General features: G+C 42.3%; 1 protein-coding gene across 1 annotated transcript in view; it reads right to left on the reverse strand.

Moving 5' to 3' along the window:
* The window catches only part of LOC132394761 (paladin-like), a gene marked incomplete at its 5' end in the record, with an annotated part of 332,204 nt that overhangs the window by 19,868 nt on the left and 285,481 nt on the right, over positions 1-26,855 (reverse strand). Inside the window, one exon of the mRNA XM_059971170.1 lies at positions 8,272-8,427. Within this exon, the coding sequence (XP_059827153.1) occupies positions 8,272-8,427 (156 nt within the window). The remainder of the gene's footprint in view (positions 1-8,271; positions 8,428-26,855) is intronic.

The following is a 26,855-nucleotide window of genomic DNA, read 5'->3' on the forward strand; positions in this document are numbered from 1 at the left end:
TAGCAATCTCAGGATTGCTACCAGTGCCATGTACAGATGGGTTTAGAAATAGTAAGATAGTGCAGATCAACACGTGGCTGAAGACATGGTGCAGGAGGAAGGGCTTCAGATTTATAGATAATTAAGCAGTTTTCCAGGGAAGGTGGGACCTGTTCTGGCGGGATGGTTTATATCTGAACTGGAGGGGGACAAAGATTCTTGCAGGTAAGTTTGCTACAGAGGCTCCATTTGATTTAAACTAGATATGAGGGGGGAGGGGAACCAGAGTGTAGGAACAGATGTATGGAGAAGGAAGAAAAAGAAAACGGTAAAGTTCTTTGTACTGTTCAACAGAGATGAGGAGGTGGAGAATTGTGTTGTTTGTCAGAGCAAATATTACAGCGGTGCTCTGGCAGGATAGATTATGGGGCTCATCTAGGGAGACTATTTGGGTGGATTTGAGGAATGGGAAAGGTGTAGTAACACTTATAGGGGTGTATTATAGACCACCTAATGGGGAGCGAGAATTGGAGGAGCAAATTTGCAAGCAGATAGAAGATATTTGTAGTCAGCACAGGGTTGTGATTGTGGGAGATTTTAATTTTCCACACATCGACTGGGAAGCCCATACTGTAAAAGGGATGGATGGTTTGGAGCTTGTAAAATGTGTGCAGGATAGTTTTTTGCAGCAATACGTAGAGGTACCAACTAGAGAAGGGGCAGTGCTGGATCTTCTGTTAGGGAATGAGATAGGTCAGGTGACGGAGGTATGTGTTGGGGAGCTCTTCGGGTCCAGTGATCACAATGCCATTAGTTTCAGTATAATTATGGAGAAGGATAGGACTGGACCCAGGGTTGAGATTTTTGATTAGAGAAAGGCTAACTTTGAGGAGATGCGAAAAGACTTAGAAGGAGTGGATTAGGACAAATTGCTTTATGGGAAGGATGTAATAGAGAAATGGACGTCGTTTAAAGGTGAAATTTTGAGGGTACAGAATCTTTATGTTCCTGTTTGGTTGAAAGGAAAGTTTAAAAGTTTGAGAGAGGATATTGGATATTGGAAATATTTCAAAGGATATTGGAAACTTGGTTAGGAAGAAGAGAGATATCTACAATAAATATAGGCAGCATGGAGTAAATGAGCTGCTCGAGGAATATAAAGAATGTAAAAAGAATCTTAAGAAAGAAATTAGAAAAGCTAAAAGAAGATACGAGGTTGCTTTGGCAAGTAAGGTGAAAATAAATCCAAAGGGTTTCTACAGTTATATTAATAGCAAAAGGATAGTGAGGGATAAAATTGGTCCCTTAGAGAATCAGAGTAGACAGCTATGTGTGGAACCGAAAGAGATGGGGGAGATTTTGAACAATTTCTTTTCTTCAGTATTCACTTAAGGTAAGGGAATCAAGTAGGGAAGTTATGGAAGCTGTGACGATTAAAGAGGAGGAAGTACTGGTGCTTTTAAGAAATATAAAAGTGGATAAATCTCCGGATCCTGATAGGATATTCCCTAGGACCTTGAGGAAAGTTAGCGTAGAAATAGCAGGGGCTCTGACAGAAATATTTCAAATGTCATTAGAAACGAGGATTGGCGTATTGCTCATGTGGTTCCATTGTTTAAAAAGGGTTCTAAGAGTTAACCTAGCAATTATAGGCCTGTCAGTTTGACGTCAATGGTGGGTAAATTAATGGAAAGTATTCTTAGAGATGGTATATATAATTATCTGGATAGACAGGGTCTGATTAGATACAATCAGCATCGATTTGTGCGTGGAAGGTCATGTTTGATAAATCTTATTGAATTTTTTGAAGAGGTTACGAGGAAAATTGACGAGGGTAAAGCAGTGGATGTTGTCTATATGGACTTCAGTAAGGCCTTTGACAAGGTCCCGCATGGAAGATTAGTTAGGAAGGTTCAATCGTTAGGTATTAATATTGAAGTAGTAAAATGGATTCAACAGTGGCTGGATGGGACATGCCAGAGAGTAGTGGTAGATAACTGTTTATCAGGTTGGAGGCCAGTGACTAGTGGTGTGCCTCAGGGATCTGTACTGGGTCCAATGTTGTTTGTCATATACATTAATGATCCGAATGATGGGGTGGTTAATTGGATTAGTAAGTATGCAGATGATACTAAGATAGGTGGCGTTGTGGATAATGAAGTAGGTTTTCAAAGCTACTTGTGGACATGGTGGAGGATTACAAATACCGGGATACGAATGGACAATAAACTGGACTGGTCAAAGAACAGTGAGGCTGTCTACAAAAAGGGTCAGAGCCGTCTCTATTTCCTGAGGAGACTGAGGTCCTCTAACATCTGCTGGACGATGCTGAGGATGTTCTGCGAGGCTGTGATGGCCAGTGCTATCATGTTTGCAGTTGTGTGCTAGGGCAGCAGGCTGAGGGTATCAGACACCAACAGAATCAACAAACTCATTCGTAAGGCCAATGATGTTGTGGGGGTGTATCTGGACTCTCTGACGGTGGTGTCGGACAAGAGGATGCTGTCCAAGTTGTATGCCATCTTGGACAATGTCTCGCATTCACTTAGCGTCATAGGAAGTCATTCCTGCCTGTGGCCATCAAACTTTACAATTCCTCCCTTGGAGGGTCAGACACCCTGAGCCACTAGGCTGGTCCTGGACTTATTTCCACTTGTCATAATTTACTTATTATCATTATTATTATTTAATTATTTATGGTTTTATATTGCTATATCTCTACACTATTCTTGGTTGGTGCGACAGTAACGAAACCCAATTTCCCTCAGGATCAATAATGTATGACTGTCTGTCCGTCTGTTTTGCAGAGAGATTTAGGCCAGTTAGAAGAGTGGGCTGAACGATGGCAGATGGAGTTTAATGCTGATAAGTGTGAGGTGCTACATTTTGGTAGGAATAATCCGAATAGGACATACATGGTAAATGGTAGGGCATTGAGGAATGCAGTAGAACAGAGTGATCAAGGAATAATGGTGCATAGTTCCCTGAAGGTGGAATCTCATGTGGATAGGGTGGTGAAGAAAGCTTTTGGTATGCTGGCCTTTATAAATCAGAGCATTGAGTAAAGGAGTTGGGATGTAATGTTAGAATTCTACAAGGCATTGGTAAGGCTGAATTTGGAGTATTGTGTACAGTTCTGGTCACCGAATTATAGGAAAGATATCAACAAGATAGACAGAGTACAGAGAAGATTTACTAGAATGTTACCTGGGTTTCAGCACCTAAGTTACAAAGAAATGTTGAACAAGTTAGGTCTTTATTCTTTGGAGCGTAGAAGGTTGAGGGGGGACTTGATAGAAGTATTTAAAATTATGAGGGGGATAGATAGAGTTGACATGGATAGGCTTTTTCCATTGAGAGTAGTGGAGATTCAAACAAGAGGACATGCGTTGAGAGTTAGGGGGCAAAAGTTTAAGGGTAACATGAGGGGGAATTGCTTTATTCAGAGAGTGGTAGCTGTGTGGAATGAGCTTCCATTAGAAGTGGTAGAGGCAGGTTCGGTATTGTCACTTAAAGTAAAATTGGATAGGTATATGGACAGGAAAGGAATGGAGGGTTATTTGCTAAGTGCGGGTCAGTGGGACTAGGTGAGAGTAAGCATTCAGCGCGGACTAGAAGAGCCAAGATGGCCTGTTTCCGTGCTGTAATTGTTATACGGTTACATGGAATGAATGGACAAGGGAGCTACGTAGGGAGCAAACCCCGCAGTATACAGAAGGTGAGGCAGAGGGAAAGATGTGTTTGGTGGTGGGATCCAGTTGGAGGTGGCATCAGTTTTGGAGAATGATGTGCTGGACGCGGAGGCTGGTGGAGTGGTAGATGAGGACAAGAGGAATCCTATCCCTGGGAACATGCTGAGAGGATGGGCTAAGAGCAGACGTGTGTGAAATGGAAGAGATGTGGTTGAGTAAGGGAAGCCCCTTCCATTTTCCATGCGGTGAAATGGAAGAGATGGTGGAGGAAGGGAAGCCCCTTTCTTTCTTCTTTCTCTTTCATCAATTTATATCCCAGCTCTTTGCTTCATCTCTCCCTCTCCAGGTTTTATTTAACTGCTGGAGTTTCTCTCTGCCCTCTCACCACCTTTCAAATCTATTCCTCAGCTTTTTTTTCTCCAGTCCTGCCAAAGGGTTTTGGCCAGAAACGTTGACTGTACTTTTTTCCATAGATGCTGCCTGGCCTGCTGAATTCCTGCAGCATTTTTTGTGTGTTGCTCAGATTTCCAGCATCTGCAGATATTCTCTTGTTTGTGAGGTGGATCTGCCCAGTGCCCGGAGGTCAACTGTCCAGCACCTTCACGTTGATTTTTTTTCTCTTAATTGCCGAGTCAGAAGTCCCCATCTTTAAGCGAGAGAGATGTCCATAAGATTCCCAGCTGCACCAGAGTCAATAAGCATCTTAAGTCGTCTGGTCTGGGACCTCCACAACAAGAAAATTGTGAGCATTACAGAATTAGGGGAAGCTGACTGAAGAGGGAACCGACCCATCAGGATTCCCCTCCCTGCTGACGGGTATTCTCTTTTACTGGACACTTGGAGCATGCCGCCCGGAAGTGTCCTGGATCACCGCAGTGGAGGTAGGAACCTGTTCTCCAGTGCCACTCTTTTTCCTTCTGAGACAGGCGCTTGTGCCACATTTGCATAGGCTCCTCCATGGACTGGGTGCTGGATGAGGGCAAGGAAAGACAGTGATCAGTTACCCGGTCGTCAGCTCAAATAGCCAGATTAATCAGGTCATCCAGACCATTCTGCTCGTCCCGGACAGTGATCTCACACCAGACCCCTGCATTCAGTCCATGCAGGAAGGTAGTGATGAGAGATCTCTCATTCCAACCCATCTCTATTGCAAGCATGCGGAATTAGACTGCATAGGCTCTCACCGTTCCTCTCCCTTGTCGCAGGTCCAAGAGTCAGTGGGCAGCCTCCTGACCCTGTACTGGAAGATCAAAAACCCTCCTCAACTCTGCCATGAAATGTCAGAACAACTGGGCTACAGGGTATCCTTGCTCCTGTATAACGTCGAACAGGCTGAGTGAAGGTCCATATAGAAGATTGACCAAGTATGTCAGTTTTTGTGCATCATCACCAAAACGACCAGACTGGGCTTGGAATGTCAGCTCGCACTGATAATAAAATTCCTCCAACCATCGGGATCACCAGAATATCTGCTGGTTTTGGAATATCGGAGCAGCAGAAAAGGAGGACATGTGAGATGCTGGGAGTAAGACCTAAGTGGCCAGAGGCTGCTGAATTGCATTGGCGAGAACGTTAACGGTTGTCCGCTGACACTGGCTGTCCACAGTGAGCTCGTAGACGGCGCCATGAGAGCAGAAAGTTCAGACGCCTGACTCCGATTGTCTGTGGTGAACTGTTCAACCATTGCAGCTAAGGATGGTATCTGTTCCTCCAGATGAGACTGGGCTTGTTGGCATGAGATTATCTCCCTCATTACCTCCATAACTTCAATGAGAACAGATTCTATTGCCTGTCGCTTGTCTCCTACCTGACCAATGAATCTCATGGCCATGGTCAGCTGCTCTCTCTCTCTCTCACTCTCTCTGCTGGATCCACTTTTGTGTGGTCGAGACCGTAGTGCTTGCTGTCTCTATGTTTGGATATGGCCAAGTGTGGAGCGAGAGACGTTGAAGTGGGTCAATAGTTCACAGACTTTAACGTGGACAGAGTTAGACGGAAAAGAAAACAATAAATGCTGGGCCAAATAGGGCCATTAATTAAAACTCTCAAATGGAAAATGAAGACAAAACTGCAGCTGAAAGGACTAAATATAAGATGAATACTACAGGTCTTCAGTCAGTTGACTTGACAGTCCAGTTTGTCAGGCAAGGCTGAATGCAAGCAGGCAGCAAAATGTTTCTCAAGTCTCAGCAAGCACTATGGCGAAAAGAATGGAGTTAAGTACCATCACAATGAAATAATAATTAGCTGGCATGTGCATATTACTGTATCCACTGCGCTGCTGAATCCATGGTTGTGACATATGGCTAACTCCTGACTCAGCAACGAACTAGACCCACTGCAATTTGTCTATGGTCTATGGCAGATGCAATCTCATGGGCTCTTCATGCAGACTTGTATCAGCTGGACAATAAAAATACCATTGTCAGGGTACTGTTTATTGAATAGAACTCAGTGTTTATCATAATCATTCCTACAGTTCTGATCAAAACGTTCCAGTACCTGAGCCTCTGTACCTCCCTGTGTAAGTGGATTCTTGGCTTTCTCACCAGAAGGCCACAATCTGTGCAGATCAGAAATAACATCTTCACCTTGTGGACAATCAACATGGGAGCACCTCAGGGATAGGTGCTTAGTCCACTGCTCTATTCTCTTTACACCCATGACTGTGTGGCTAGGCACAGCTCAAACACCATCTATAAATTTGCTGACGATACAACCATTGTAGGCAGAATTTCAGATGGTGACAGAAGCGAGATTTATCAGCTGGTTTAGTGGTGTCACAGCAACAACCAGGCACTCAATGTCAGTAAGACCGAAGAACTGATTGTGGACTTCAAGAAGGGTAAGATGAGGGAACACACACCAGTCCTCATAGAGGGATCAGAAGTGGAGAGAGCGAGCAGTTTCAAGTTCCTGGCTGTCAATATCTCTGAGGATCTACCCTGGACACAACATATTGATACAGCTACAAAGAAGGCATGCAATGGCTATATTTCATTAGGAGTTTGAGGAGATTTGGTATGTCATCAAAAACTCTCAGAAATTTCTACAGACGTACCTTGGAGAGCATTCTGACTGGCTGCATCACCGTCTGATACGGGGGAGTGGGGGAAAATGCACAGGATCAAAGTAAGCTGCAGAGTCATTTCCTTCATGGGTTCTAGCCTCCATAGTATCCAGGACATCTTCAGAGTGATGCCTCAAAAAGGCAGTGTCTATCATTAAGCACCTCCATCACCTAGGTTATGCCATCAGGAAGGAGGTACAGAGCCTGAAGCCACATATGCATTGATTCAGGAACAGCATCTTCCCCTATGCGTTCCAATTTCTGAATGGACATTGACCCAGGACACTACCTCACTACTTTTTATTTCTATTTTTGCACCACTTATTTAACATATATATACTTAATTCTTTTCTATTATTATGTATTGCATTGTACTGCTGTTGCAAAAGTACCAAGTTTCACTATAAGACTATAAGAAATAGGAGCAGCATTAGGCCATTCAGCCCATCGAGTTTACTCCATCCTTCTGTCAAGGCTGATCCCGGATCCAATTCAACCCCATACAGCTCAACATCTCCTTTTATCCCTGACCGATCAGGGATAATTTCCACCTTAAATATACCCATGGACTTGACCTCCACCGCAGTTTGTAGCAGAGCATTCCACAGATTCACTACTCTCTGGCTAAAAAAATTCCTCCTTACCCCTGTTCTAAAATGTGCCCCCTCAATTTTGAGGCTGTGCCCTCAAGTTCTGGACACGCCCCATCATAGGAAACGTCCTTTCCACATCCAACCTATCTATTCCTTTCAACATTCGGTAAGCTTCAATGAGATCCCCTGCATTCTTCTAAATTCCAGTGAGTACAGGCCCAAAGCTGTCAAATGCTCCTCACATGCTAACCTCTTCATTCCCGGAATCATCTTTGTGAACGTCCCCTGGATTGTTTCCAACGACAACACATTCTTTCAAAGATAAGGGGCCCAAAGCTGTTGACAATACTCCAAGTGTGGCCTGACTAGTGTCTTATAAAGCCTCAGCATTGTCTCCTTGCTTTCACGACAGATGCCAATTCTGATTCTGATGCTTCATTTAACTACACCCATGAGTTAAACATAATCTGCCAGGGTGACATTCTCTAACAAATTCACTATTCACCAAGAGGCTTCAAATTCTGTTCTTTATTGTTATTTCCAAGTAAGATTAAGTGGACTGTCCTTTAATTACCTGGCGCATTTCTACAATATATTTTGAAGAAAGGTAATATTTGAAATTCTCTATAAGCCCTGTACTAGTGAATGTTTGGGTTACCTTGCCAATAACACTGCAATTTCCATCCATATTTTCCTCAGCAGCCCATGGTGCAATGCAATTGGACCCAAGAATTTATCTACTTTAATTAAGAATTGTTAGGCATTTTTGTTATTTCTATTTGCAAAAAGTGAAATATCAGATACCACAAATATCGTAGTAGGAAAATATTACCATTTTGAAATCGTGGTAATAGGAATTCACACGATGTAACACAAATCATTCACCAAGTAGTAGTTTTCAAACAATCAGAAACCATGCTGAGCTTTGATCTCTTACCTCAGTCATCCACTCTTTGAAGGTTCTTTTCCATGTTCCTGGTTTCTCCAAGTGTAGATAAGTGTTAAAAAGAATCAGGTACAGGTACCTCTCTAGGTATTGTAGACTACGCAAATGTAAGCTTTCTGCAGTATCTTTATCCTTAGCTCCTTTTGACTGTAATAATAATATAAAATTATTTGAAAAGGTATTCATAATGATTAATAAATATTGTAGAATCAATGTTCAACCATGTACCAGTTTTACAAAATACTAACAGTTCTCCTGTGGTCTTTTTATAGATGTTCAGTTGTTCTCATCTTCAAGCTGGTTTGCAAGAAATCTTCCTTGAGACTCTTAAGTAAGTTTCTTTGACTGATGTATCATAATCTCTTTGCTCATTACCCAAAAACAGAATAAATTCCTTTCCCTCACACTTCAGTTTGTGTGGTTTTCTCAGAGCCTTTCATATGTTTTTTTAGTTCATGTAAGACTAAATATGGCCATTATAATAACTTGCAACAATATTTTCTTTGTGATTTTTCCCACCGTGGTAATTAACAAAAATGGCCACCAAATCTAACAGTTAACAACTATGTGAAATGATTCAAACAGGAGGACATGAGTTGAGAGTTAGGGGGCAAAAGTTTCAGGGTAACACGAGGGGGAATTTCTTTACTCAGAGAGTGTAGCTGTGTGCAATGAGCTTCCAGTAGAAGTGGTAGAGGCAGGTTTGGTATTGTCATTTCAAGTAAAATTGGATAGGTATATGGACAGGAAAGGAATGGAGGGTTATGGGTTGAGTGTGGGCCAGTGGGACTAGGTGAGAGTAAGTGTTCGGCACGGACTGAGATGGCCTGTTTCCATGCTGTAATTGTGAAATGGTTATATGGTTATAAGACTTAGATAGATATTGAAAGATTAAAGACATGGATCTGTTAAAGGAAAATTGTGATTGACAAATATAATTCTGTTAAAAAAGTGAAAGACTGGATAGATGAAAGAAAAGTAGTCAAAGCTGTAGATATTCAGAAGTGCTCAGCTCTTAGTGTCCTGAGGGCCCGACAGCCACTGTACACTATCAATTATCCTTTTTTTTACATTCTTTGTCTCACTCAGGTGCAGAGAATGGATCCTCTGACATAATTTGTCTAAATCAGGGGTTCCCAACCTTTTTTATGGCATGGACCCTTACTATCAACCAATGTGTTAATGGAGGTCAGATTGGGAACCCCTGGTCTAAAGTGAGATGCACACAAATTTTGTGCTTACAGTTCAAACTAGTGTTCACAGAAATATGATATAGAGAAGCATGTTGGCTCGAAATCCAACTATCTAATTTGCTACAATCTGTAGTCTGCAGCTTATATTTTACTCTATTTTAATGTCACTCCTCACAGATTTCCCCGCATGCTTCTAAATTCCCGTGAATACAGGCCTAAAGCTGCCAAGCACTCCTGATATATTAACCCCTTCAATAACATACCCTAACCCTAGCCATACACTTTAGAAGTGTGTGAGGAGACCAGGACATCTGAAGAAAACCCACACAGTCACAGGGAGAAAGTGGACATAGCAACAGGAATCATGCCCTGATCTGTATTCACTGGTGCTGTAAAGTGATGGCACTAAGTGCTACACTAACGTGCTGCCCACTCCAGATGGCAGTCAGGGAAATTGTTGTTTCCAAATAGAACCAAAGAACCATAGAACATTACAGCACAGAAACAGGCCATTTACCACTTCATCTGACAGCTCATTCCACACTCCCACCACTCTCTGTGTGAAGCCCCCCCAATGTTCCCTTTAAACTTTACCCCCTTCACCCTTAACCCATGTCCTCTGTTTTTTTCTCCCCTAGCCTCCGTGGAAAAAGCCTGCTTGCATTCACTCTATCCATACCCATCATAATTTTATATACCTCTATCAAATCTCCCCTCGTTCTTCTACACTCCAGAGAATAAAGTCCTAACTTATTCAACCTTCTAAAGTGCAACACTTCACACTTGTCTGCATTAAACTCCATCTGCCATTTTTCAGCCCATTTTTCCAGCTGGTCCAGATCCCTCTGCAAGCTTTGAAAACATTCCTCATGGAGGAATAAGATAAATTGCAAAGCCACCACTTCGCTTTCAGTGAAACTAAATTAACTAAAAATCTACAAAACCAAACATTCAAATAAATTTTGACAAAATATTTAAAAATATGCCTTGAATTTCCCTAGCACCCACAGCGGTACTTTTGTTTCTCCCTACATTCAATGCTGCATATATCGAATTCTAATGATAAAGAACCATCTCAGACTGAAATTGCACTGTGTATTAACCATATAACCATATAACAACTACAACACAGAAACAGGCCATCTCGGCCCTTCTAGTCCGTGCCGAACACTTACTCTCACCTAGTCCCACTGACATGCACTCAGCCCATAACCCTCCATTCCTTTCCTGCCCATGTACCTATCCAATTTTACTTTAAATGACAATAACAAACCTGCCTCTACCACTTCTACTGGAAGCTTGTTCCACACAGCTACAACTCTGAGTATTCACAAATGATCAGTGCCTGAGAGCAAGATGCTGGTGAAGAGCCTCTCCTTCAGGCTATTCTGAATGGAAAGGGTAGGGAGAGTCTGTTATGTAATTCAAAGATGAATGTCTGGATGCATATTGGCTGCTGACGATGATTGTCAGTAAACCCTGATCTAGGCCACTAGATTCACAGCTGGACTAACAGGGAAGGATAAAAGGAGATTAGGTAACAGCTGATCACTGCCCGCAGACTTCTGTCACTTCATTAATAAATGGAGGGCTCCTATCAGATGGTCTCTGGTTAGGGTGCATATGGACAATCAATAGGTATTGGAGTCATGTCAGGCAATGTTACTTAGAGTGAGGTCATGATTCAGATGTTCCATGGGTGGGAGAGGGGTCTTGCGTTGGGTCGTTGGCGAATGGAAATCTCATGTTAGTCATCAGTGAATGGAAGTTCCAATGCCAAATGATTGATGATGGAGAGCTGGTGGCAACTCAGATATCTAGGTTGGGAATTTAGTGATCTGTGGTTGAGGAGTTCTAACTATGAGGTCCACTGGTAATGAAATCATTTTGGCTGTTACTCAAATGGAAAATGGTTCATTCATGAAAGCAAACTTCTCAGCAAGAATCTGTAGGATTTTGTGAATAAAACATACAAGAGTTATTTTATGCTTAACAAATGTACTGCCACTCTTTACTTCCATTATGAACAAACCAAAAGCAGTCACCTTACACTGATGCCAGTTAATCAGACACTATCTCTTAAAGTAAGGCACAACAAGGTAGAACAGTAGGTAGCCCCATGCGAGGCTTATTCAGAAAGTAATGAGGCAAGGGATCCAAGGACACCTTGCTTTGTGAATCAAGAACTGGCCTGACTACAGAAGGCAAAGAGTGATTGTGGATGGTTCATATTCTGATTGGAGGCCGGTGACCAGTGGTGTTCCACAGGGATCTGTTCCAGGACCCCTACTGTGATTTTTTATAAATAACTTGGATGAAGAAGTAGAAGGGTGGGTTAGTAAGTTTGCTGATGACACAAAGGTTTGGGGTGTTGTGGATAGTCTGGAGGGTTGTCAGAGGTTACAGTAGGATACTGACAGGATACAGAACTGTGCTGAGAAGTGGCAGATGGTGTTCAACCCAGAAAAGTATGAAGTGGTTCATTTTGGTAGATCAAGTTTGAAGACAGAATTATAATATTAATGGTAAGAGCCTTGACAGTGTGGAGGATCAGTGAGATGTTGGGGTCCATGTCCACAAGACACTCAAAGCTGCTGTTCAGATTAACAGTGTTGTTAAGAATGTGTATGGTCCGTTGGCCTTCATCAACCGTGGGATTGAGTTCAGGAGCTGTGAGGTAACGTTACAACTGTATAAGACTTTAGTTAGACCTCACTTGGAGTACTGTGTTCAATTCTGGTCACCTCAGTGCAGGAAAGAAGTGGATACTATAGAGAGTGCAGAGGAGATTTACAAGGATGTAGCCTGGATTGGAGAGCATGCCTTATGAGAATAGGTTGAGTGAACGTGGCCTTTTCTCCTTGGAGCGACAGGAGATGAGAGGTGACCTGATAGAGGTGTATAAGATGATGAGGGGCATTGATTGTGTGGATAGTCAGAAGCTTTTTCCCAGAGCTGAAATGGCTAACACAAGGGGGGGGGGGGGGGTGTAGTTTTAAGGTGTTTGTAAGTAGATACAAGCAGGATGTCAGAGGTAAGTTTTTCACACAGAGAATGGTGGGTGCGTGGAATGCACTGCCAGCGACAATGGTGGAAGCAGATAGAATCCATCTGTCATCCAGTACATTACCCGACACGGGTCCCCCAGATTCACCAAAACCCACATTGTGAGTCAGTCTGCAACTCATAGCAGCTGCCAGCCTGGGCCCTATGTGCCTTGGTTGGAGTAACAGCAGGTGTCCCTGGCGTGCCCTGGGGTGTGCTGTTGGTATGGTAAAGGAACCATCCAGGTCTTGCTGGGGCAGTTTCAGGCGATCTTCAGGAATATATCCAGGTTTGCCCTTACTATCTATAAGAAAATTCTTTTCTCCCCATTCCAAAATGTGGATTGGGCCATCGTAAGGTGGCTTAAGGAGGTGCTGTTGTACATCATGGCAGACAAAAACGAATGAGGTAGATCTGGTACGCTGTGATGGGAGATAGGAATAGGCATAAAGGAATTGTTTACTGAGGAGGGCGGAACCCTGCTGAGATGCCGCATCAGGAAACTGATAATTGTGGCATCAGGAATAAAATCACTCAGCACCCATGGTGGCTGCCCATACTCAGCCAAAGATCACGTTATGGAGCAGCAGGACCCATGGGAGATGATCGGGACAACACTCATCTCTCAGAGCAGCCTTTAAGGAATGGTGAAACTGTTCATGCAGTCCATTGGACTGCAGGAGACACGCTGTGATGTGGTGAAATTTATCACTGAGGTTCTGGCCGCTGACCTGAATTGGGGATCGTGGTCAGAAGAAATATCAGATGGGGTGTGGAACCGAGTGACCCAGGTGTTGGTGAATGCTGGAACCACATCTGTGGCCATTGTCAACATTAGTGGAACGATCTCCGGCCACCTGGCATATGGTCCAAGCTGCAGGAGGAGGGGAGGCAGAGGACCCACCAAGTCCACATTGATGTGGTCAAATGTCACTTAGGGACTTTGAAAGGTGCCCATGGTGTCCGAAAGTTTCAATTAATTTTCACCCACTGACACACAGTATCGTGCACTCTAGTATCGTACTTCTTTCCTAGGGCCATTTTAAAGCAACCAATTTCTGTGACGTCTTCCAGCTTGGATGTGAAAAGCCATGAACAGCGTTAAAAACAGTACACTTACAGTTTTCAGGGACCAAGGGCTGAAGGTGACCAGTTGAGACATCGCACAGGCTAGAAACTCCTGCATCCCCGAACTTGTGTCAGACAACCGCCGGCCCATGAGCTGCTCTCCGAGCCTGGAGCTCTGGGTCAGTAGCTTGGTTGGCTGCCATGTGTATGGCATGGATGCCTGGCCGTGACAGACAATCAGTACAACACAGCATTAGTTTTCCCTTAATATGCTGTAAGTCATTTGTGAACTCCGAAATGCAGGCCAGGTGACACTTCTGCCATGCAGATCAAGAGTCTCACACTTTGGCCAGCATGTGCACAAGGGGTCTGTGGTCAATGAATGCTGTGAAATGGCGACCCGCCAATAGAAAACAAAAAATGGCGGATGGCCAGATAGAAGCTCGCAGTCAAGCGTGCTGTCTTCTCTCGGGGGGATGGAACTGACAGCTGAAGAAAGTGAGTGGCTGCCACTCGCCTCCAACCAACTGTTCAGGCACAGCACCCACAGCACAGTAGCGATGGCTGTAGTGTACTGGGGAGCAGGTTGGCCAGTAGGATCATGTTCATAAGAGCTCGTTTGTTACTGTCAAATGCTCTGGTCATGTCTGCTGACCATTCAAGCATGTGATTAGAGGCACTGCCTTTATGGGCACTATACAAGGGGAGCATAAGTTCAGCAGCTTGCGGAATGAAAGGGTGATAGAGATTCACCATGCCTAAAAACTGTTGCAGTACTTTGGACAGTGGGAAGTCCACAATAGCAACAACCTTTGACACAGGGGTGTCGTACCTTCTGGACAACCTGATCTAGAATTTAGCAGAGTTAATAATCAGCCCATGTGGCTTAGGTGCCTGAAAAGTGTGAAGAAATGATAAGTATTTGAAACATGTGAATGTGTGCAGAGATGACAAGTATTTGCTTTTGGATGTGCTGGTGACAAGTATGTTATCCAGGTAAACAACAAGAAAATCTAAATCTTTTCATTAGTTGTTGGAAAGTCTGTGCTGCATTTTTCAGCAGAAATGGCATGCACAGAAACTCAAATGGTCCAAATGGGGTTATCACAGTCATTTTGGGAATGGCCTCAGCTGGCATAGGCACCTGATGTAGCTCCTGACTGAGTCCACTTCGGAAAGACATGCCTTTCTGGCTACACGTGCTGGAAAGTCTTGAGTATGTGAAACCGGGTAATGATTGTGGGTGGTGACTTCACTAAAACGGCAGTAATTACCACAGGGACAGCAACCACCATCGGGCTTAGGGACCAGGTCGATGGGTGAAGCCCAAGGGCTGTTCGACCTGTGTATAATGTTAAGCATTTCCATGCTAGCAAACTCAGCATTCACGCTGACCAGCTTTTCAGAGTCCAGCCTACATGGACGCGCATGGACTGGTGAACCACTTGTGGAAGCATGGTGCTCGATCCTGTGCTTTGTAACTGTAGTGGAAAATGTGGGCTTGGTGAGGTTTGGAAATTCACCCAGCAGACAATGATTTCAAATGTGATGGTGCATGTGGTAGGCAGAGTCAGTGTGGGGAACTTTTAGGAGTACGGAATAATGATCCAAAGTCCTTTGCATTCACAAGTTGGCAGTTCTTAAGATCTACTTACAGTCCTTTGGCATAAAGGAAACCTGCACCGAACAGCCAAGACAAAGTTACATGGTGCAGAGTTGTCAACGTCACCTATCGTGTCCTGTGAGTCTGGGTCCTGCTGCCATTGGCGACCCCCAGCAAGGGTCTGTCGCTCTCTGCCTTATAATCAATGAGCGATGCTGGCAGCACGTTCATTTCAGCGCCGTGTCACACAGGAAGTGTCAGCCAGAATGATCAATAGACATCTCCTGCAGCTGGAACCCACTGTGTTCACAAACCCAGACCTCCCATGTCCCAATGCACTGGCACTGTCAAAGCTGTATGGTGGTTCTTGGTGTTCATGCCAAGATCTGTGCAGTAAAAAACATAGATCTGGCATTGTCTGGTTTGGAGCCAGGGCCGTGAGTCTGCTGGAGGTTCTGCTGATAGGAAAAGGGAAAGGAGGAGGAACGATACACTTCTGCCTGGCTGAGTGTAGACTATCAGCCATTTTAGCAAGCTCCTTATCATCCTTCACAGTGTATTAGCAAGGGCTCTGTGAACCTGATCAAGCATTTGTTGCATAATAAAACAAGGATGGTGATTGCCCAAGAGAGACAGCACGTGGTCCATTAGTTCTGAAGACCTAGAAACACCCAGTCCGGGCAAGGAGAACAGTTATTTAGCGTGCTCACACTCAGACAGTCCAAAAGCCTGCAACTACTGAGTTTTCAGAGTGACTTATTTGTCACATGCAGGCAGGTCTTTTAGTAGACTCACCACTCTGGCTGCCGTGGAACTACTTAACGATGCTATGATGTAGTAAAATTTGGTATTGTCCATGGTGATCTCTCGCAGCGTGAATTAGGCTGTTATTTGTGCAAACCGCACTGTAGCGTGCAGATCCCACAACGTCAATGCAATTGTATCTGTCAATATATTGTTGAGTAACTCTGACACCATCCGAGAGTGTAAGATTTTGTGAATGGCACACGTGAGAATCATTTTATGTGCTTAACAAAAGCCGTAGCCCTTTAGTTCCATTATGAACAAACCAAAATCAGCCGCCTTACACTGAGGTCATTATGCCAGGCACCGTCTCTTAAAGTGAACACAACTCAATGATAGTGTTTGTGAACTATGTAGAACAGTTTCTATTATAAACAATATGTGTCATCTGTCCCTCATTACATTACCCTACAACACGCCAAGTTGAATTTACTGATGGTATATTTCAAACTATATTGCACTCCAGGGAAACACTAATAATTAATAAGCTTCTTATTTTAATGAATCCAACTGTAGTGTTACTACATATCCTTAATTTTTGTGGTTTTAAGCATACGCTCCTTGAATATTTATTGTAATTTGATTTAGGTTAATGGCATACAACTGAAAATATACTGAAGTGAACAACAGATCATGAAACTAAAAATTAGTTTTTAAGCAATACCTTAAAAAATGCCTACTTCTGCCCAGGTGGAAGAATGTGGGATCAATATACAGTTTTGAAAATATTCTGATTGTTTACAATGAGGTTCTCAGATATTGAGAAGAAAGCAAAGCAATTCCATCACATAACACATTTTTATCTATGATCTACATTTGCAACATTTAATAGTAGTCCTGTGCATACACGAATTGCTTTAAGTGCCAGTGTTGTCAGACAGGTTAGTGCAACATTCAGCTTGCAATATGTAAAGCCCTTTAAAATTTGAGCATTATATGTCAACAATGTGAAGCTTGATTATAAGGGGGGGGGGGGTGCCCTCATAACATTAGGCATTCAATTGCATTAAGTTAAGAAAACATCTCGACATTGGTCATTAAAGAAACCTCTAGAATGGATCAATTTCCCATCTGGCAGTTTCACTGTCTTTATTCTTGTGTTCCTGGGAACTCAGTCAATATTTCTGTGTCAGGCATCCACATAAGCACTGGCCATGAATCCACACCATTCAAAGGCAAATCTGCCCCCAAAATATCCTTACTATGTGAAACAGTGATTCTCAATGGAAATCTCTACTTTCAGAGCTCTAACAATGGTGAAGATCACAAGAACAGTATCAGACATTGTCCATGTGTACGTTGTTGCTTCGCACCAAACATGCTGAGGTCCCTAAGAACACAACTTTTTAAAGCACTGAAGTATGTCTAGATCACATATTCACCAAGTATAAACCTATACTTCTTGATGCTTTTTACAATCCTAGACAGTTAGGTACTTCAGATATGTGGTTATTTTTGTAAAATAGGAAATATAGCAACCAAATTGCACACAGCAAGCACCCGTGTGAAGAGCAAGTGATTGAGAAATAACTGTTGGTCAAGTCATTAGGAAAACTCCACTGCCATAGGATTGACTTGAAAGAACAGGCGTGCCTCTGAAGTACTTTAGCCACAGCCTCAGTGCTCACTCTTGCCAACACTGACATTAAATCCACAAGCTTTTATTTTCCTTTATTCTCATTACCAGAAGTATCCGTTGCATCTTAGTCCTGCAGTTCTCCACAATGACAGAATCCTGAAGTGTAAGAGATGTTTTCTACACCTAGAAGTTCCATGGGAAGAGAGTTGCTGTTGGAGAAAGATGACAAGATTGCTTCTTCAGAGCAATCCTAAAGAATTGAAATTATCATTGAGTTGGACTGCTAGGTATTGATAGAAAACTTTTCTTGCACCCGATATTCTTAAAGCTGCAATGCCTATTGAGCTTGACTAGGATAACTGCCAATTGATTGGCATATTATTCCTTTCTGTTGATCAGATCACTTGGTAAACTAAACTCAGCAAATCGGTTACCTCCCTTTGTGGATTAGGGGTAGCGAGAGCACCCTTCTACATGCACATTTAATCTTAACCTTAGTCTTCAAGTGAAATTACTCATTCATTTTTAACCATGGTAATGAGTGGTTTTAATTAGTATTGGACCAGTGTAAATACAAACATATGTTCTGTTTACCAGCCCTCAACTGGAATTATATGGGTGCACGTAGCTTTGGGAACAATTTCTTGTGTTTATCAAGTGTATAGGCACTGACTGCGCAGCAAGTGAGATGATATCAAGACATACACAAAACGTGATTAAGTGGACACTTAAGATAAGAAGTTTTTATTTCTACTGGTGCTCCTGGTCCAGCAATACAAATCCATGTCCATTAACTAGGAAAGTATATTTCAGAAGGGGGAATGTGGAGGAAAGGATCCATAAAAGGTGTGTGGTTGTGTCTGTGCCCATGCATGTCTGTTTGTCCAAATTTGTGCTAAGCTTCTGCATTGGGACCTCATCTCTAATCGTCTTGGAGCTCTTTGCCATTAGACCAAAACCTTGTGCTAACATAATCATATCATATTACACATTAAAAACAACTATGCATAGGCTTCTTCAAGTTTTCAGAACTGGAATCGAAACAAGTCATCCTCAGTCCCAAAGGATTGGAGGAGGAGGAGGAGAGTTGAAGACAGGGATCAAGGAGATTAACTTCCCATTCAGTTTTGTGAGACTTTAACCCTGAGAGCAATGAAGGTTTAATATTGCTGCCAGTAGCAGAGGCATAATATTAAATTTTCATCACTATCAGCATCTTGGAGCATTGCTCCACAACTAACATAGCACTAATTGTGGAAGGAGTGAAATTTATGGAACTGATTCAACTAGAAATTAATTTCAGAGAAGTTGCCGACCTCTTCTTAAAATTAAATGTTTTCTGCTTCAAACCTCAATGATTTAATGGTACCAAATATACTTTTGATCCCTGCATCACAGTAAGTTCTCATCACAACTGAACCATTGACTGTTATCAACATAGGCAACATCTGTCAGATTAATTTTCATGTGTGAAAACATTTGCTGACTTCAGTGAGTGTAGATCCAAAGTAAACCTCTGTGGTCCACAAATAACAACCCAAGTAAAGGATCTCATTCAGAGAAACAGTTTAAGGTCACCATCAGAATGATTCAGAATCTGAAGTACTGTGACACTCAAATATACTGCACATGGTGATTAATAATAAAAATGTTTTAAACTGAAGCAAAATATTTCATGGAACAGCTGGACTGAAAAATTCTATTTGATTCAACTGGACAATCTTTAAGTAAGAAAGGAACAGAGAATAAAATCTGAAAATAAAACTGATGTCCTGAATAAGGATGCACACTGAAAAATGATTATATAATGCAAAAGCATAATTCCAAGCATTGGCTCCTTAATTTGATTAGCACTCAGACCAAATGGTATGACTGATGATGTCTAGTACTTGACTAAAGGTTTAGATAAATAGAAAAAATGAGACAACACAATACTTCAGAAGCATTTTACGGGCAATAAAATATATTTAAGTTATTGTGATTTTGCATGGGGATACAGGACACAATATTTCAAGTTCTGACAACCATCAATTTGATAGCAATCAGATATTTATTTTATTTTTGAGTGATGTAGGGTAAGCATTGAGCAGAACCTGGTCAAGAGCTTTCCCGTTCTTCTTTAAGTGTACCATATCAGAGATCCATCTCAAAGAGCAAAACGATCCTTGGTATGACAACTTGGGCAAAGTTTAAATCTTGAACATTGCAGCACTCCCTGAATGCCAGCTTGGAATATACATATTAAAGTCTTTGCAGCTGAACTTGAAGTTATATTTTTCTAATCTGAAAAGAAAAATGGCTGGCCCATGGCTGACTTTTCAATAATCCAGAAAATGTTACTATTTGAAACTTCAATAGAGAATGTTAAACATCTGGAAATGCGAACCCAGCATTTGCCTCCATGTGATTTCAGCCTCACAGCTGTATCAGGCTTTGTATAACTTCATTATATGGACATCACAGTTCAAGATAAAGATCCAGATTCTCAGGGAAGCAGGTAATACAGTCGGTCATACAACATGGAACCAGGCCCATCAAAGTTCCCATCTGAGCTAGTCTCATTTCCCTGTGTTTAACACATACCCATGTTTGTGTCTAAGTTCTATTTAAATATTATTAACATATCTGTCTCAAACACTTTCTCTGCAACTCATTCCCTATACTGACCACCCTCTGGGTGAAAAAGATCCCCCTTAGATTCCTATTAAATCTCTCTCCTCTCACCTTAAACCTAGTCAATTTAATTCACATTCAAGACTTAGTGTAAATCCACCATCAAATTCAACACCATCATCCCCTCAAATCACCAAGATTCAAAACCTGGGCTCTGCATTTCTCTCTGCAATTGGATCTTCAACTTCCTCTGGAGAACACGGTCAGTGCATATCAGTAACAAACATCTCCTCCTTGCCGATAATCAACATAGGCAGATCTGAAGAATGTGTGCTTAAGCAACTGCTCGACTCTCCCTACACTCGTGACTGTATGGAAAAGCACAGCTCAAACGCCATCTACAGATTGGCTAATCGAGTGGTGTCAGCAAGACCAAGGAATGCTAACAGACTTCAAGAAAGGAAAGCCCACCACTCCTCCTCGGGGTGTCAGCAAAAGAAAGGGTGAGCAGCTCAAATTCCTGCGCATCAACATTACAGAGCTTCTGTCCTTCTGTAGTCACAAAAAAAAAATCTCTACTCATTAGGAGTATGAGGAGATTGGGAAAGTCATCAAAACTCTTGCAAACTTCTAATGGTGTATGGTGGAGAGCATCACAGCCTGGTAGACTCCAGTGCACAGGAACGCAAGAGAACAGTTTAAAACTCAGCCACCTTCATCACGGGCACAACCCTCACCACCACTGAGGACATCATCAAGAGATGATGCCTCAAGAAGGCAGCATCCATCACTAAGACACTCCCAATCTGTGACATACCCTCTTCATTTTATCACTACTGGGGAGGAGATATGGGAGCCTAAGAAATCACACTCACCAGTACAGGGACAGCTTCTTCCCCTCCACCATCAAACTTCTGAACTGTCCACCACTCCTTTTCATTCAATTACTTATTCTTATATTTTCATAATAATTTTTATCCACCATTAGTGTGAGCTAACTCTGATATATTTTAGGGGGAAATCCCCACAGCCAGAATAAAATTTAAAGAAAGTTGGGACTGAAGCCATTCAGACATTTTTGTTCTGTTAACTACCCTTATAAAAATAGCACAGTTCTTAAAAAGTGATTACCTTAAATTATTACCTTTTTGGCAAATTTGTATGGAATTACCTGATTGATTGTGTCTACAAGAAAACAGGCTGTTGAATTATTTAAAGGGATAGCCATCTCTATTAAGTTAAATGGGATGCTAATGAGAGCTAGGGCTTTACTCTTTGGAGAGAAGGAGGATGAGAGGAGACATGATAGAGGAAGATATTAAGAGGAATAGATAGAGTGGATAGCCAGTGCCTCTTCCCCAGGGCACCACTGCTCAGTACAAGAGGACATGGCTTTAAGGTAAGGGGAGGGAAGTTCAAGGGGGATATTAGAGGAAGGTTTTTCACTCAGAGAGTGGTTGGTGTGTGGAATGCACTGCCTGAGTCAGTGGTGGAGGCAGATACACTAGTGAAGTTTAAGAGACTACTGGACAGGTATATGGAGGAATTTAAGGTGTGTGTGGGGGGGGGGGGGGGGGGTTATATGGGAGGCAGGGTTTGAGGGTCGGCACAGCATTGTGGGGTGAAAGGCCTGTAATGTGCTGCACTATTCTATGTTCTATTTGATAGTCTGCTATGGAGAAGCCCTGATTTCCTTCAATATCTACCTTCCAAATACTCTAAAATCATGGCATGTGGAAAGGCCATGAATTCCTTTAAAATCTGCCTTGTGAATACTGTAAAATCATGGTATGAGAGAATGCATAACATTTAGGAAATAGTTGAAAATATAGGTGGGGATTATTCTGTGTGACAGAGGCTAACAGGCCATTTTAATTTAGTAACTTGTCTAGGAGATATCAGATTATTGTAATTTCAGAAACTGAACTTAATTTGGAACAAATGAACATTGGTTTCAGTGTTAATTTTTAAGTTCAAAATAAAATAAAATTTATTATCAGAATACATACATGTCACCACCTACAACCCAGACATTCTTTTTTTGCAGGCATACTTAGCAGAACAGTAGAACTGTTCTATGGAACAGTAATTATAAACTGTAAGCTGTGCAAATGCAGATAGCAACTAAATAGCAATAAATAATGAGCATGAAATAACAAGATAAAGGAGTTATCCCCTTTTGTTCAAGAGCCTGCAGGTAATAACTATTCTTGAACATGGTGGTGTGAACCCTGAGGTTCTTGTATCTTCTACCTGATGGCAGCAGTGAGAGGAGAGCATGGCCTGGGTGGTGATGATCTCTGATGATGAATGCTGCTTTTCTACATCAACGATTCATGTAGATGTGTTCAAAGGGTGGGAGGGTTTTGCCCAAGATGCACTGGGCTAAATCTACTACATTTTGTAGGGTTTTCCACTCAAAGGCATTGGTGTTCCCATGCCAGGCCGTAATGCAGCCAGTCAGCACACTTTCCACCACACACCTATAGAAGTTTGCCAAGGCTTTTGATGACATGCCAAATCTCCACAGACTCCTGAGGAAGTAGAGGTGCTGTCGTGTTTTCTTCGCAATTATATTTTGATAGTGGATCCAGGAAAGGTCTTTTGAGATTGTGACAGCCAGGGATTTAAAGTTACTAACCCTCACCTGGCTCATGAACCTCTGGTTTTCCTCTCCTGAAGTCTATAATCAGTTCCTTGGTCTTGTTGACACTGAGTGAGGTTGTTGTTATTACACCACTCAGCCAAATTTTCACTCTCCCTCCTGTATGCTGATTGTTCACCCCCTTTGATACAGCCCACATCAGTGGTGGCATCAGCAAACTTGTCCATGGTGTTGGAGCGGTTCTTGGCCCCAGTCACAGGTGTAAAGCAAGTAGAGCAGGGCTAAGTACTCATCCCTGTGGTGCTCCTGCGCTGATGGAGATGGTGGAGGAGATGATTTTGCCAATCTGAACTGACTGGGGTCTACAAGTGAGGAAATCCAGGATCCAATTTCACAAGGGGGTATTGAGGCCCAAGTTTTAGTTTACTGATAAGTTGTGAAGGGCTGATGGCGTTAAATAATGAACTGTAGTAGATAAAGAGCATCCTGATGTATGATGGATCTTTACTGTCCAGATATTCCAGGGTTGTATGAAGAGCCAGTGAAATGGCATCTGCTGTAGACCTGTTGCTTTGGTAGGCGAATTGGAGCAGATCCAAGTCGCTACTCAGACAGCTGATATGCTTCAACACCAGCCTCTCAAGTAAGGTGAAACCATGCAAAATTCCATTTCCTTCTTCAGAGATATCATATATATATTTGAGTGGGAAAGGAGTGTGTGTGGTACAATATTGCCATCTACTGATGTACAAAACCCTCAAAGCTTGCATGGCTATAACTTAATTGCTTCAGAACATTGTTTATCTGAATAAAGTTGCTTGGAATATCATGATAAGATCTAACTGTTTTGGTTGCTATTGGCCTACAAATTTTTCAGTGGTGTTGTATAGTTTGCCAGTACTTTTGCTCAACATTAATGCAGCAAGTAAACTGAACTGTGTAATATTGTAAGAAATTGTCTTCAACCTAATGTAAAAGTGAATACTTTTTGAACTGATATCATTTGCAAAGTTATTAGGCCTGCTATGATGGTTGATGAGGAACCCACTTCTCTAGATCTGGATGATAATGTGGTTAACTGGATCAGCAAATTTGCAGATGACACCAAGATTGGGGGTGTAGTGGACAGTGAGGAAGAACATCATGGCTTGCAAAGGGATCTGGATTAGCTGGAAAAATGGACTGAAAATGGCAGATGGCTTTAATACAGACAAGTGTGAGATGTTGTACTTCAATAGGACCAATCAGTGTACGTCTTACACAGTGAAGGGCAGGGCACTGAGGAGAGTGATAGAACAAAGGGATCAGGGAATACAGGTCATTCATTGAAAGTGACATCACAGTAGATACAGTCATAAAGAAAGCTTATGGTAAATTGGCCTTCATAAATCAAAGTACTGAGTACAGGAGATGGGATGTTATGTTGAAGTTGTAGAAGATGTTGGAGTATTGTGTGCAGTTTTGGTCACTTACCTACAGTAAAGATATAAACTGGGTTGAAAGAGAACAGAGAAAATTTACAGGTTTGTTGCCGTAACTGGAGGACCCGAGTAATAAGGCAAGATTGAAACATAGAAGATTGAGAGGAGATTTGGTAGAGCTATACACAATTGTGAGGGGGATAAATAGGGTTAGTACATACAGACTTTTTCCATTGAGGTTTTGGGTGGAATTACCACTAGGGACCATGGGTTAAAGGTGAAAGGTGAGGAGTATAAGGGGAGCATGAGGGGAAACTTTTTCCACTCAGAGGGTTGTGAGAGTGTGGAACGAGCTGCCAGCGCAAGTGCTACATGTGAGCTCAATTTCAATGTTTAAGAGAAGTTTGGAGAGGTCCATGGATGGTAAGGGTACTGAGGGCTATGGTCTCAATGCAGGTTGATGGGAGTAGGCACAGACTAGATAAGCCAAAGGATTTGTTTCTGTGTTGTACTTTTCTATGACTATGACTCTAGAGTCATTCTTTCTATCTATTTGTGCTATTTTAGCCATATCAGTAAAGCCCTTGGATGTACAGTTTGAAATTCTTTATAGAAGATTTCAGAAGAGAAGGAGCATCAGCCGAAAACCCGCTTTGGATCTCAGAGTGTAATTTATAAAGTGGATGGGCTGCTGCCATTCAGACCCTTTATCTTTAATTAACAACCCTTTTAAAATTAGCACAACCTTTAATTCTTCGGGGTGGCATGGCCATGTAGTGGTTAGCACAATGCTTTCTAGTACCAGCGACCTAAGTTCAACTCCTGCCGCTGTCTGTAAGGAGTTTCTACATTGCTCCAGTTTCCACCCACAGTCGAAAGAAATACCAGCTGGCAGGTTCAATCACAAACAAGAGAAAATCTGCAGATTCCGGAAATCTGAACAACACACACAAATTGCTGGATGAATTCAGCAGGTCAGGCAGCATCTATGGAAAAGAGTACAGTCGATGTTTCGGACTGAGACACTTCAGCAGTTGGTAGGTTAATTGGACATTGTAAATTATCCTGTGATTAGGCAAGGGTTAAATTAGGGGTTGCTGGGCTGCGTGGCTCAAAGTTTCGGAAGAGCCTGTTTTGTGTTGTATCTCAATAAGTAATTAAATAAGAGAAGGGCACGTTGCATGTTCGGATGGAGACTGGGACACCCTATCACACAACTTTTTACAAATAAAGGGTCAATTGAAAGTTGTATCAAACTTAATAATTGGTTTCAGAATCTTCCCTCCACTAATTCTATCCATAAATCAGGCAGGAGAAGAAACCAGACCAGGCTCCTTATCCAATTTTAGAAAGACAGCAAATGAAAGAGGCAGTGATGAACATTAAAGAGTGAGTGACTGCTTCTTATTAGAATCAGAATCAGGTTTATTATCACCAGCATGTGTTGTGAAATTTGTTAACTTAGCAGCATCAGTTCAAAGCAATACATAATATAGAAGAAGAAAAAAATAATAAGCAAATCAATTACAGTATACATATAATGAATAATTAAAAATACCCTGTAGTGCAAAAAGCAGAAAGAATATATAGTTAAAAAGAGAGGTAGTGTTCATGGGTTCAATGTCCATTTAGGAGTCAGATGGCAGAGGGGAAGAAGCTGTTCCTGACTTGCTGAATGTGCGCCTTCAGGCTTCTGTACCTCCCACCTGATGGTAACTGTAAGAAAAGGGCATGCTTTGGGTGCTAGAGGCCCTTAATAATGGAAGCTGCTTTTCTCAGACACCACTCCCTGAAGATGTCCTGGGTACTTTGTAGGCTAGTACCCAAGATGGAGCCAACTAGATTTACAACCCTGCAGCTTCTTTCGGTCCTGTGCAGTAGTCCCTGCATATCAGACAGTAATGCAGCATGTCAGAATGCTCTCCACGGTACATCCATAGAAATTTTTGAGTGTATTTGTTGATATACCAAATCTCTTCAAACTCCTAATGAAGTACAGACGCTGTTTTGCCTTTTTTTGTAGCTGCATTGATATGTTGGGACCAGGTTAGGTCCTTAGAGATCTTGACACCCAGAAACTTGAAACTGCTTATTCTCTCCACTTCTGATCCCTCTGTGAGCATTGATGTGTGTTCCTTCGACTTACCCTTTCTGAAGTCCACAGTCAGCTGTTTTGTCTTACTGACATTGAGTGCAAGGTTGTTGCTGTAACACCACTCCACTAATTGGCATATCTCACTCCTTTATGCCTTCTGTCTCCATCTGAGATTCTAAAAACAATGGTTGTGTCATCAGCAAACATGTAGATGGTATTTGAGCTATGTCTAGCCACACAGTCATGGGTATAAAGAGAGTAGAGCAGTGGACTAAGCACACACCCCTGAGGTGCACCAGTGTTGATAGTCAACGGGGAGGAGATATTATCACAAATCTGTAAGATTGTGGTTTTCCGGCTAGGAAGTCGAGGATCCAATTCAGAGGGAAGTACAGAGCCCCAGGTTCTGTAACACCTCAATCAGGATTTTGGGAAAGATGGTGTTAAATGATGAGCTATAGCCAATGAACAGCATTCTGACATAGGTGCTTGTGTTGTCTAGGTGGTCTAAGTCCATGTGGAGAGCCATTGAGTTTGCATCTACTGTTG

The sequence above is a fragment of the Hypanus sabinus genome, chromosome 5, assembly GCF_030144855.1.
Source record: "Hypanus sabinus isolate sHypSab1 chromosome 5, sHypSab1.hap1, whole genome shotgun sequence".
NCBI lineage: Eukaryota > Metazoa > Chordata > Chondrichthyes > Myliobatiformes > Dasyatidae > Hypanus > Hypanus sabinus.